This window comes from Populus euphratica, unplaced genomic scaffold (genome assembly GCF_000495115.2).
Source record: "Populus euphratica unplaced genomic scaffold, PopEup_1.0 scaffold1146.1, whole genome shotgun sequence".
Lineage (NCBI taxonomy): Eukaryota > Viridiplantae > Streptophyta > Magnoliopsida > Malpighiales > Salicaceae > Populus > Populus euphratica.
In genome coordinates this window covers 49,930-62,840 of record NW_011501005.1, presented here as the reverse complement: position 1 = coordinate 62,840, position 12,911 = coordinate 49,930, and the positions used below count along the sequence as shown (strand labels likewise).

The following is a 12,911-nucleotide window of genomic DNA, read 5'->3' as shown; positions in this document are numbered from 1 at the left end:
TCTATAAAAAAAAAAAAGAAGGAAAAACGAATCGACCATAAAGAGAATAAATTTTCTACTATAATTAGGTTAATTTATGCCTAACTTTGATTAAAGGAGAAAGGATGGGGCCGTTTACAGTGATACAGACAATAAAGTGCTAAGAAACATTGAGAATGTAGGATCAATTCAATTCCCCCTTAAGAACAAATTAATTAGGGGATGGTTTGCTTCCTGTTCATATTCCATAATTCCTAATAATATATTTTGATTAAAGTTAAATGTACTTATGTTCGTTTACTTTTATCTTCTTTTTATTTGTTTTTTTTCTATATTGTTTTCCTATATATATATTTTCTTGTTTGTCCTGCTTACCAAACACCTCCTGCTCTATTTTTTTAACCGGAAGTTTAAAAATTTTTTGTAAAAAAATATTAAAATTTTTTTAATATAATAAATTAACATGAAATGTGTAATTTTAGTACCATTTAAAAAGAGTAATCTTAATTAATATATAAACTAATATAAAAATATTGCTTGGTATTAAAAAGGACGAAGAAGGAACCTCAGGCTTGATATATAATGTAATATTTTAATTTAAGCCAGGTGGACAAGCAGCGCATCTAGTGTAGTGGTATCATAGTACCCTCCCACGGTACTGACCGGGGTTCGATTCCCCGGATGCGCAATGTTTGATGCCTTAACATTATAGTTGATACTTTTTTGTTTATTTTCAGCTACAATTTATAATTTTGTTTAAACCTCCTTTTTCGAACCATATCTATACAAAATTATAATGATTCCCAACACTCCTAACCCATGTTATGCTATTCAGCTAGCAATGCAACCAGGCCCTAATTTTTTCATCTCACTTCAATGAATGTATCCAACGGGTATTTAGATTTTACTAGATCAGATTAATTCTTTTTAATGTAAAAATAATATTTAAGTGATATTAATGTATTTTTAATTAAAAAAAATTTTCACTTAAAATATAATAATATATTGGATGATATATTTTATTTTAAATATTAAGATGGTGATCTAAAAATATTAACCTCGAATGACCTATTAAATCCATGAACTAAGTTATAAAATTATAATAATTTTATAGAAAGTAAATAAAAATAAATTATAAAATTTAATTTCTAATAAATCCAATATTGAGTGATGAAATTAAAAATAATAAAAAAATAAAAAAAATATACCAAGTTAATCTTGATTAATTTGTCAAACTCGCAACTCAAAACATAAAATTGAGATATTCTCATAAAAATAAAATCGAAATAAATTACAAAATTTAATTTTCAATCAATCAAGTATTAAATAAATGAAATAAAAAAGTAATTAAAAAAAAAACTTAAATTAACTCAAGCTAACCTTTTAAATTCATGACTTATACTATGATACTAAGATAACTTTATAAAAATAAAATAAAAAATTATAACATCATTTCTAATAAATTCAATATTGAAAGTTGAAGTCAAATAAAAAAAACTAATTTATAATAGCAAGATACTACACATGAAGAAAATTGGAGAACAAATAGAATGTCAAATTTTTAATATTAAATAATAAAATTAAAAAAAACTAAATTAAAAAAAATTAAGTTTTTGAAGAATGAAATATGTTTAATTTAAAAAGGACCAAAAAATAAATCTGGTTAACCTGTTAAACCCGCAACCCTGATAATGAGATCAGGACAATTCTATAAAAAATAAATAGAAAAAAATTACTAAGTTCAATTTAAAAAAATTTAAAAAGGATCCAAAAAAATTAACTGAGTTAACTCGTGTCAATTTGTCAAATCCACAACCTGGATCATGAGATTAAAATAATCTTATATAAAATAAATCTAAACAAATTGCAAAACTTAATTTTTAATCAACTCAATATTGAATAATAAAATAAAAAATTAATTAAAAAACAACAAAAAATAAATTAAGTCAATCCGGGTTAGTACATTAAACTCACCGTGACTTAATTTATAAAATCATGATAAATTCATAAAAACAAAATAAATAAATAAAATATAAAAATCTAATTTTAAAGATTTAATGTTAAATGTTGAAATTAAAAAAATATAAAACTAATATATATCTCAACAAAAAAATCATAAATTATAATTTTTAAAATAATTTAATATTAAAAATTAAAATTAAAAAAACTAAAAAATACGAAATTATTGAGAAATAAAATTAAAAAAGAATATTATTCTTGGGTTTTGCATACGTGGCTACAGTAATTTTGCTATATTTCGCAGTGTTTTGTTAATTTATGCTTTAGACGCTTGCCAGTAGACAGGAATTGTGCGAGAACCGGAGATCCAAGGTTGGTATATCAAATTGCGACTTAGGAATATGTAAAGGTCATGTCCTCGTTGTTGGAGCTCGCAAAATGGTTGTTCTTCCACACACACACACACACATATATGTAAAGGTCAATAAAATTCTAACAATAAAACATATTGCATGCTTCTGAAAAATTGAATATTCTTAATGCCACGTTCATGCACCATATTCTGCGGTGCAACTTCTCATACTGCAAAAAACCGTATTGGTTGAATTAAAATATATATATTTAATTAAAATTATTATTAAATAAAAAATATTGGTTGAATTAAAATATTTTAAAATTATAGTGGAAATTGTTGTTGATAATAAAATTATTAAAAAGACATAGTAGTTTTTTATCTTCAAATTATATAATATATGATTAATACATAAAAAATATAGCAAAATAACATTAAGATCCTAGATTAACAAAAAACAAATACTAATAATAAATATACCAATTGCAAAGTTAGTCCAATTAAAAATGTAATCCTTATTATTAATTTTGCATACCTCTTGAAATATAAACTAATTTTATTGTCTTATTAAACTAGCTATAATTTTATCATAAACATCATCTATTCGACGGTTTTTATGAATATAACATGATATCAATTAAAATCTCATCATGAACAAAATTTAAATGGGGATCAGATTCTATAAATACATGATTATCTTGATATTTTTTTTTTCTAATATAGATATATATTGTCATTAATGCAACTACAATTTAAAATTATATTTTATAAGGATAAAAAGATATTTTTTATAAATTTTTATCTCATTTTTCACACTCCAAATTTATATTCAATCACATTGCATATTAATGCGCATGATTAAATAACGTTTTGTGACATATCAGTTGTTCTCCTCGTCAAAAATCTAGCAAATGATATTCTATATCTTTATATGAATTTAAAATCTATATTCATTTGGATATATAACATTTATAAAATAATATTTTTCTACAAGAATAATTAATAAATTTTTTAGCTATTACATGAAAAGGTTATCTAAAAAAATAGTGAAATAAACATGACATTTTTCTCATTTAATTATCTTTAAGGCTTTGAAAATTTTATTTTGAAATTATTAATTTCCTCTAGAAAAATAAACTTGTGTTATATGCACTATATTCCCTTCTTGCCTAAACCGATATGAATGTTTAGGAGTGTGGTAGTGATTGTTTTTCAAAGTGTTTTTCATTTCAAATATATTAAAAATAATATTTGTTATTTTTAAAAAATTATTTTTGATATTATTACATTAAAATGATTTGAAAACATAAAAAAAATATTAATTTAAAGTAAAAAATAAAAAAAATTCAAATTTCTTTGAAAGTGATTCTGAATTACTTATTAATTCTCTCTTCTTTCACCTTATTATAAATAGATAAATGAATATAAATCAATTAAATTTAATTTCAAAAACATAGAAAGGTAAAACATTTCATCACTGAAATTTACATTACGAGTAGCTAGCATGTCTATTATCTCTTCTTTCCTGAAGTACTTTGTTATTCCTATCCTCCATGCCCTTCCTGGGTTTAATGAGAAGCCAAGAAAAAATTCAAGGAAAAAAAATATAAAGAAGAACCAAAAAACTCTAAGACCTTGGTCTTTACACTAAAGGCCTTTTTTCCATCTCCTTCACCTTTCCTGCTCTCTGATAAACTTATCGCTTCTTTAAAATGGGACTTCTCATTTCTAGGTGCACTCCTACTTGCGGTTTTATAATCTGGAGGAACCATTTTCAATATAATTCTCACGGCAATGAGCAGCAGCCCTATTCCATGCTGCTCAGTTAATGGCTTCGTGAATATCATGTATGACAGCAACCACTGTCTTTTTAGCAGTAGTTATCTGAAATGGGGTTTGAAGCTTCTAGCCAAACCAACGAATTTTCAGACCTTACAAAGCTCAACAACTAGACCCAACAATGACAGCTTGAATCTCGGCTTGAATCGGACCGATATTTCGAGTTTTTTAGTTAAAAAAACTAAAGAAACTTGGGTTGCGGCCTTCTAGTTGGCGAGAAGAAGGTCGACACTGAAGAGTCCAGCTTGATGGGTTTAGGAAATGGGTTACGAGTGGTGCTTGCATAGACATGGTTTTTGCAGATCTGTGACAAACATCTACTTGGGTTATTGTTGTCAAGATTTCTGGGTTTTTTTTTTTTTAACGGTCAATGAGAAGGATGAAACGCAGTTTGTAAGCTACGATTTGTAGCTTTTTGTTGCCTGTGGTTGACGTGCAAAACGCAGCATTTTGTAACCTTGGATGAGAAGCTACAATTTGTAGCTTTTTGTTATCTGTGGTTGAGGTGCCAAACGCAGAGTTACTTTTTGTAACCAAGCAGAATATTGTGGTTGGGGCAAAACACATCCCCAACCACAATACCAACCAAACGGGCTCGATAGTAATCTCCAACCATGAAGATAGATATTAATCTCCACGACGAGTTGTCTGCTTTCAGACAAAATATCTCGGAATTATAATGAACACTGAATATAAGAGATGCAGCTTGAAATACAGAGCAGCACAGAAAGTACCACAATAGTCATATCTAATTCTGAAGTAGAAAAGATGTGCAAGTATGGCCTTATTAAGCTGAATACATAGCTGACTATGGTCTGTAAGTATTTGAACTTGTATGCTAAAACTTAACGTGAAGCATATGACCAAAGGAAAGGAGTCCTACCAGACTGCACACGGAACAATACCAGGAAGCCACTCCACAAGCAGTTGCCCTTTTCGGAGAAGCATTCCAATTTTTATTAAGAAATGAAGGAAAAAACTTAAGCTGTGTTACATCTATCTGATCGGTATCCAGCGTGGCTTAGTTTAAAATTGTTTATAGCATGCACTATGTCTGTGTGTGTGTGTGTGTGTGAACCTCTCTTCATTACATACATAACAAAATAGTATCACTTAATCTACACATGGTGTCTATAATATGCCAAAATAAGTTCAGAACTCAATCTGATGCTCAGACAATAAAGCAATCTTTAACTAATTCATCTGTAACTCAGTTAAGAATACATGCTAAAATAGCAAATCATTAACGATGAACATGTAAAAAGATTAAAGATAATCTCAATCATGAAAATAAACACAATATTGTTCCATTTATTTTCCTGGATCACATTATCAAACTGCATACTGCATAGTTATTACTACCCTACAGCATTGTGTTTCCACTAGATGGCTGCATGCATAACTGCCCGACAATTGTTCTTCACGAACCATTAGTTAAGTTTTTCTAACCCCACCAGCTAGAAAACAGAACAGTACTACCAGATGAGGTACATTAGCAGAATAGGAGAGGTTGGATATGCTAGTAACACGACTAAAGCTAGTTCATACTAATTAACGTATCAGCATTCTAATGAAATACACATTTCATACGCCCATTAGAAAAATGAAAAAAAAAAATCTTTTTGTTCAACAAAATTTAATTCACTCAATCATTTAATTGGTAATGCCAGAGAAACAATCTCAAATATCAATTACTTGTTTGTTTGGCATGATTAGCACGCACAAGCACCTATCCTGCAGAAAAACAAGCAAATATAAAAAGTAAACCAGAACAGCCTAAACATTCTACAAACTAACTTTTCCAATGTGCATCTCATAAGTTGTGTGGGTACACAACTTGAGGAGGCAGAGGAATTAATGCAGCAAATGTTCATTGCAATCCAAATAACTAAACTAAAGATTTCATTGCTTGCATTCGTTCAATCATGAAAAGCATTTAAATCACTAAACTTGAAGATATACACTTGACTTTATTCTATCTAAATCAGAAGAGGAAAAAAAACGCAAGTACTACACTCATTAAAATTGACATAGAGCCAAAACCCATAGAAGAAAAGCTTCAAGCTCATTAACATTCACAAGAGAACCACCAAAAAAAAAAAAAAAACACTCATTCTAATACAAATTATACCAACTTCCCGCTTACATTAACTCCCATAACTCTCTTAAACCAGCACCAAGAACAAGAACAGTAGCAGCTGCAGCGGCAGAAACAGCAACCATAATCCCAGAAAGCTCCAGGATCATTCTCAAAGATCATCTTCGTCTCTCAAATACTCGCCAATATCAGCATAGTGATGCACAACAATCCCATTAGGATCACACTTTCTACACTCCTGTGTCGACCTTGCAGCAGTTCCAAACCCCAAAGGCACATCACTCATAGAAAACACAACAACCCCATCATTTCTATTAATACTATCAGTAATCTTCCCTAGCCCACCTTTCAACACATGATTCCCATACAGAAAAGACATCTCTGAAGTGGGTTTTAACCAAACTTTATGTTTAGCATTAGCAGCCAACAAATTCAGTGACTGAACAGTCAATCTAAAACCACCCCCGTGAGTGAATTTCCCAATACAAGTACCTAAAGATACCAAATTTTTGCGTCCAATGTTTGTTGCTCGCCTCACTAGAGATTCACTGATGTAAAATACCTTGTTTTTGAGGAGCCTGAAGCAGTACCGACCTGGGTTCGGGTCTGGCCCTTCATGTGAGGGGTTTTCAATGATGTTTTTGAGGTTGTTTCCTGTGAACAACATCAGTTTCTTGAAGACTTCACCCATTTCTTTCTCGTCTAAAGGTCTCATTTTTTTGGTTTCCTGATTTGTCGAGAGGAGGAGGAGAAGTAGATTGAGGATTCAAGGCTGCAACAAAGGTGAGGTTCTTGCTTTGGTTATGCTCTTGTCTAGGGTTTTAGACTTCAGCGGCCATTTGCCCCTCAAATTTTGATTAATTTTACGTAAGCATACTGGGCCAGATCTTGCTTATAATGACATAAAAGAGCCATAGACCATATATATCTTTTAAAGCACTAGAGGAAGGCTACCCGAGTAGATATAAAGCCTTGCCCAGATATAGTAGCAATGCCCATATATTTTTTTCTGTTAATGATCTTGATATTACATTCAGAAAGAGAAAAGATTGCTATTTATGAGCTCCGCTTAGCAAGTCAAAAGGCACCAGCTCGTATTCCATCCTCAACTATATTACACTTGACTTCATATATTACGCTTCTATTTTAAATTGAGCAGCCTTAAAAGGTAAACTGTTGTACTATCCAACTCTTGATTCAACAAATCAGTTCGATGAACAGCTAGAATACCAGTTAATTGAAAATAGTTTTTGGCATTTACTGCTGATTTAGGTCTAATTGCACTTCTTTTGTTAAACTATTCAGCTGGTTCCATTAGGATGAATGTGTGCACAGTGCTGCTCATTTCACTACTAAGATTGTCAAAAAGCGGAGTTAGCTAATGCCAAAGCTAAATGATGATGATTATGTTCCTCTAGTATCATTACCAATATGCCATTGGCAAATGATCAAGTAGATCAAAATCAACAGACACGGATAACCAATTCCTTGCTTAGAGAGCATGGCAGTGAAAACAGGGTTGTATACAGTATCCTTTATTGTCACAAGAAAGAAAGAAAAAAGTATCCTAGAGCGTCATGCCTGATGTAACTTTGATGGCGAGAAGTTACAGCAGTTGCATAAGGAGTCTTCATGAAGTAAAAAAGGTAAGGAATGTGGTTCATATCTGCCATTGTGCAATAATCACCTGCAAGATATCTACATTTAGACAACCTCTCCTCGTACACATCAAGAACTTTTCCCAGCTTCTACAATTCAGTTCCGATGACCTTCTCATCCGGAACAAGTCGGAATGCGGGATTGACAATAATTTGTCCAATGATTGCAGAAATTGGTGAGCCTCTGCTTCCATCCATACGTCGACAATGCTGGACTCTGTAAAGCTGCTAGACCGGAGGAGATCTGTTCCTATCTCCCTGTGTTTAAGTCCCAAGTACTTGCAAATTGCTCGTGATTCTGACAATAGTGCAAAAGTATGTACAAACAAGTTATGTAGGATAGCGTTATTGGTTTGCTTAGAGATTAAGGATGCAAATGATCTCGCCAAAGAGACATAATCACCATCCATCTTCGAATGCAGGTATTTGTCGAAATAGCTACAAGCAAGAAAGAAATGAAATTTCTGTCAATACTTGTGTAAATTGTATTTCAAAGATCAGGGAACACTAAGTTGATCTTACATTTAAAGATGGATAAGGTTGTTGCTTATGGGCTCCCTTAGACATCTCGTCGACCGGCACCAGTTCATATTCCAGGCCTTTCTCAGATAAGCAAAGCAATACACGGGCTGTGCATGTGGACATAGGGATACCATGAACGTTGAGTGCCATGGGTAAAATTAGCCTAACAAACCAGAAGATCTTGGCTGAAAAGAAATGAGATATGAATGCAGGGTCTTGAAAGCTCCAGTTATATAGGTGAGCTATACACAGCTTTTTGGTTAGGTTTGATATGTTTTCTCCGCCTGGATTTTCAAATATTCTTCGGCTCATTTGTTTTCTTGCTTCTGCAAAATGTATCCTTGGGAACTATGCCTTGCAATTAACGGAAACTGGTGCGTTTGGAGAGATGTATAAACCTTTACGTCCACGTCACGTCTGACAAGCGCGCAGAGTACTTAGATGTTATTTGTTTTTATATTTTAAAATGCTTTTAGAAAGAAATAATTTTTTTATATTTTTTATTTTAAATTATTATTTTTTTATATTTTTAAATCCTGTTGATATATTAATATCAAAATAAATAAAAAATAAATAAATATTATTTTAATATATTTTTAAATAAAAATATTTTAAAAATTAATCATAACTACCATACTAAACAAACTTTTACATACAATAATGGATATCACTTTTAACTTAAATTGTAGATCGTTATTAATCTTACATAGTAGTATTTGAGAATGCTTGCCACATGTTTTTAGAAACTTTAAATATATTTTTTTTAATTATTTTTTATTATTATTATTATTTATAATTTTAATGTGTATATATTAAAAATAAATTTTAAAAAATAAAAAAAATATTTACATATTTACGACTCACAGGTGCACTTGAGAATCTCTTCCATATGGATTTTTTTGGTTCATTTTGAATTAGAATATTGATTGCTCCTGTATCCAGCTGCTTGCTTGTTGCTTCTGCTGCAAAAGATATCTTTGGTAAAATGACCACTTGCAGCCAATTGATCGGACAGTTTTTTGGTTCATTTTGAACAGACCATCAATCCTTCTTGTAAACATGTTTTGACACGGTATATTCTATTTTCTTGCTTCTGGAGAGAGCATGGCATGACTCGTTCTGTGTTTGCTCATGTAGTTGAGAGTATGTATCAGTTTCTACTGTGGCAGGTGCTTCCATCTCCGGCCGGCGAGACATTTCTATTCAGACTGATTCAAGACCTGGTAGAAAAGTTGTGTTACGTTCCTTTTGGCGATTCGGTCACTCTGACGGTATCTCATCTATCCAATATTCAAAATTTCACATCAATTTCGTCAAAGAAGCAGTTTTCCATGGAAAAGGGATATGCAAGAACTTAATTTCCAAGTATTTTTCATCATCTTCACAAGGAATTTTTCAAAACATGCCTGGAGATTGAACATGGCTCCACCATCAGCCTATCTCAAGTAGACAAGGCTAGAAACAACAAAAGATCAAGACTGGCGCTTTCTTTTTTATTTTCTCATATTAAAGCTTTTGGAATTTCAAACCTGACTGGTGACAGGCTTGGATTAGTAGGACCGATCAACATGACATGAGCATCAATGCATCAATTATTTTTTATTTAAAAAAATATATTTAATGTTAACTCAATAATTTCAATGGTCAATCATTTTGACTGGTCAATCATTTCATCAAATTAATATCAAGTTTAGTTCAACTAAAAACTTGGTCTAAATCAAGCTTCATATCCCAGATTTCCAAGCCAACCCGTCAATAAAGATTTAACAACTACGCTTCTAAGTACTTCAGTATTGATTTAACTCAAAATGGAGACTTTTGAGAATGGAAAATAAAGAACATGAAATCACTTTGTAGGAACTGTGAACTATAACTTTGTAGAGTATTACATATACATTATACATAGAGTAGAGGATGATGCCAAACATACAACTCAAAAGCCTAAATCTTAATGAGTGAAGTGATTTAATATACTAGTGTTCTTGGCCCAACAAACCACACCCTTCAAAAGATGAAAAAGATCAACGATCTGACAATTCAAAAGCTACTATTACCACACCAACCATTACCATCCCATGAACACAAGTCCGAAAGAAACATATATATAAAAAAAAATCAAAAATCAAAACCACCACCATCATCAAATCCAGCATCAGACACCATATCTCCGATCAAAAGCCCACCAATAGCTCCTCCTAGCAATCCAGCCCCTAAGCCCATTCCAAATTTATTCTTTTGTGGCTGCTGCCCTTGCACTTGTGGTGGGTACCTATATCCCCCTTGAACAGGTGGATACCTATATCCCCCTTGAGCAGGTTGATATCCATATCCAGGTGGTGGGTACCCATAACCCGGTTGAGGAGGCGGCGCGTATCTGCCATATGGCGGTGGAGATGGATATCCATAACCAGGTGGAGGCGGTGGACATCCATTCCCGGGTGGAGGCGGTGGATATGAGCCAGTTCCAGCATCAGGAACAGAACTAGGTCCAACAACAGGCACAGCAGCATATGCAGTGACAGGTTGACTACTAGAATTAGTAGCCTTCGCTGCTGCTGCTGCTGCTGCTGTTGATACTTCAGCCACCAATACTTTCTCAATCCCACTAAACTTAAAAGAAAAGCTAACCTCACCTTTAGGTTTCCCTGATGGTTTCCTTACCTGATAACTAACAAATTTCATGGATTTACCATCGCTAGCTGAATCCAAAAGCTCCTTTACTGGCACGTTGACTTCACCAACATCTTTATCTCCTAGAGCACGCTCACATTTAAGATTGAAAACAAGATTTAGACGGTTTTCTGCAAGTGGGGTTGGAGGGATAGAGAATTTTATAGGGAAGTTCCAAGTGGGATTTTTGCCACCAGCTCTATCTACAGGGGTTTTGGTTTTTTGCTTTGGCTTTTGTTTTGAGTCATCACCAGAGATTGAAACAACAGCATAGACATCCATTTTTGAGATATAATTGACGTCTTTGAGACCTCTTGCAGAGATGACATTGATCTCTAAGGTTCTTTCACCCATTTAGACAGACAGAGAGAGAGATGGAGTTTGGTGATTTTCTGTTGCAATTTGCAAGTGACTTGGAAACCTCACTGGTGGATATGTATACAAATTATACATGCAAAACAGGGACAATATAGTCGCCTCTCGTGGCTTGTGGGTTATGACTTATGAGTTAGCTTCTTATGAGAAAATGAGTAACCATGGTTAGATATAGATATAAATTTGATATAATGAATTATTAACCATGGTTAATGACTTTGTGAGATTCTTTGATGAGTAATCCTTTACGAAGAAGGATATTCCTTTTTATCATCAAAGGTTTTTTTTTTAGTCGTCATGCACGTTGATTTTAGTTTTTCTTATTTATTTTTTGACCAATCCCATAAATTTTTATGGGCTGCGACTTTGAAATTTCAAAGGCGCTTGTTGTGAACTGTAAAGTGACTGGTCTTTAATTTATTTATCTGGAAGGTTTTCAGTTGAGACAAGTCAACGTTGTTGTTAAACCGGAATTTAGGGGTAGCCACAGCTAACCACGATTAACTTAAAAAAATAAAATAAAAAACTAAAACAAAGCTTTTCTTAATTAAAAAAAAAAAGTGAATAGGTTTTTTATTAAGTTAACCAAATCTAAGGATCAACCTGAGGTCGACCTGGGTAATATTTAATGATTTTTTTGAAAATCCAACCTAAATTAAATTAGAAAGCTGATCAATTAATTTTGGATCAACTAATTAGACTAATAATAAAACCTCTCATACATAAACAATCTACTAATTACAATATAGTTATAAAACTCAAACTAAATCAATTTAATGATTTGTTAATTAAAATTTTTTACTCCGTTGAGTTTCATTTTGAACCCTTTATTTTTTTTTTTAATTTTTTACTAAAATAATATAGTTATGAGCTTCCTTTCTTAAAAAAAATTAAAATTAGTTATTTTTTTTTAAATACAAACAATGCTCCAAAAACAAAATTAATTTAACCTATTAACCCACGGATGAACCTAGCTAACCACGAGTAAGCTTTGGATCATGTAAAATTCTAAACTAAAACAACTGGATTTTTTTATAGATTTTAATCATGTGAATAATGAAGATTCCTTCTCTTTTTTTTTCTTTTTTTATTATTTTCTTTATCAATTTTATCCTTAGATTTTTTGTATTTCTTTTTTTAGTCCAATGTAATTCTAAGAAATGAAATTTTAAATTGTTGTAGTAAGACAAAATTTAAAGTAAAAGGGTCATAATGTAAAACTCAGTGAAAATAGTTGGCCAAACTCAAAGTTTTCATAATTTTCATTATAGTCCAAAATCTTGTTTTATTCAATTTTCAATCAATAAGTTTGAAAAATAAGATATATGTTCCCTGAAAATAAACAGATAATCAATTCGTCATAATCCAATTACTAAAAAAAACATCTTTGTTTTAATTGATTTTTTTTCTTAAGAAATGTTCATTGAAGATGATGTTTTTCTTTAATCATAACAAGATG

The 12,911-nt window shown here is 31.6% G+C and overlaps 2 protein-coding genes and 1 non-coding gene across 3 annotated transcripts; 1 reads left to right on the top strand and 2 right to left on the bottom strand.

Annotated features, from left to right (window-relative positions):
- Window positions 1–596: 596 nt before the first annotated feature.
- TRNAG-CCC (transfer RNA glycine (anticodon CCC)) lies at window positions 597–667 on the top strand. The gene has a single exon. It is a non-coding gene; the product is annotated as a tRNA-Gly (tRNA).
- A 5,652-nt stretch (window positions 668–6,319) lies between these two features.
- LOC105117025 (60S ribosome subunit biogenesis protein NIP7 homolog) lies at window positions 6,320–7,144 on the bottom strand. Its single transcript, XM_011014558.1, has one exon. It carries the CDS (start codon window positions 6,940–6,942, stop codon window positions 6,379–6,381), a length of 564 nt encoding a protein of 187 aa, XP_011012860.1. The 5' UTR covers window positions 6,943–7,144; the 3' UTR covers window positions 6,320–6,378.
- A 3,097-nt stretch (window positions 7,145–10,241) lies between these two features.
- LOC105117024 (formin-like protein 18) lies at window positions 10,242–11,561 on the bottom strand. The gene has a single exon (XM_011014557.1). It carries the CDS (start codon window positions 11,429–11,431, stop codon window positions 10,523–10,525), a length of 909 nt encoding a protein of 302 aa, XP_011012859.1. The 5' UTR covers window positions 11,432–11,561; the 3' UTR covers window positions 10,242–10,522.
- Between the last annotated feature and the right edge of the window lie 1,350 nt (window positions 11,562–12,911).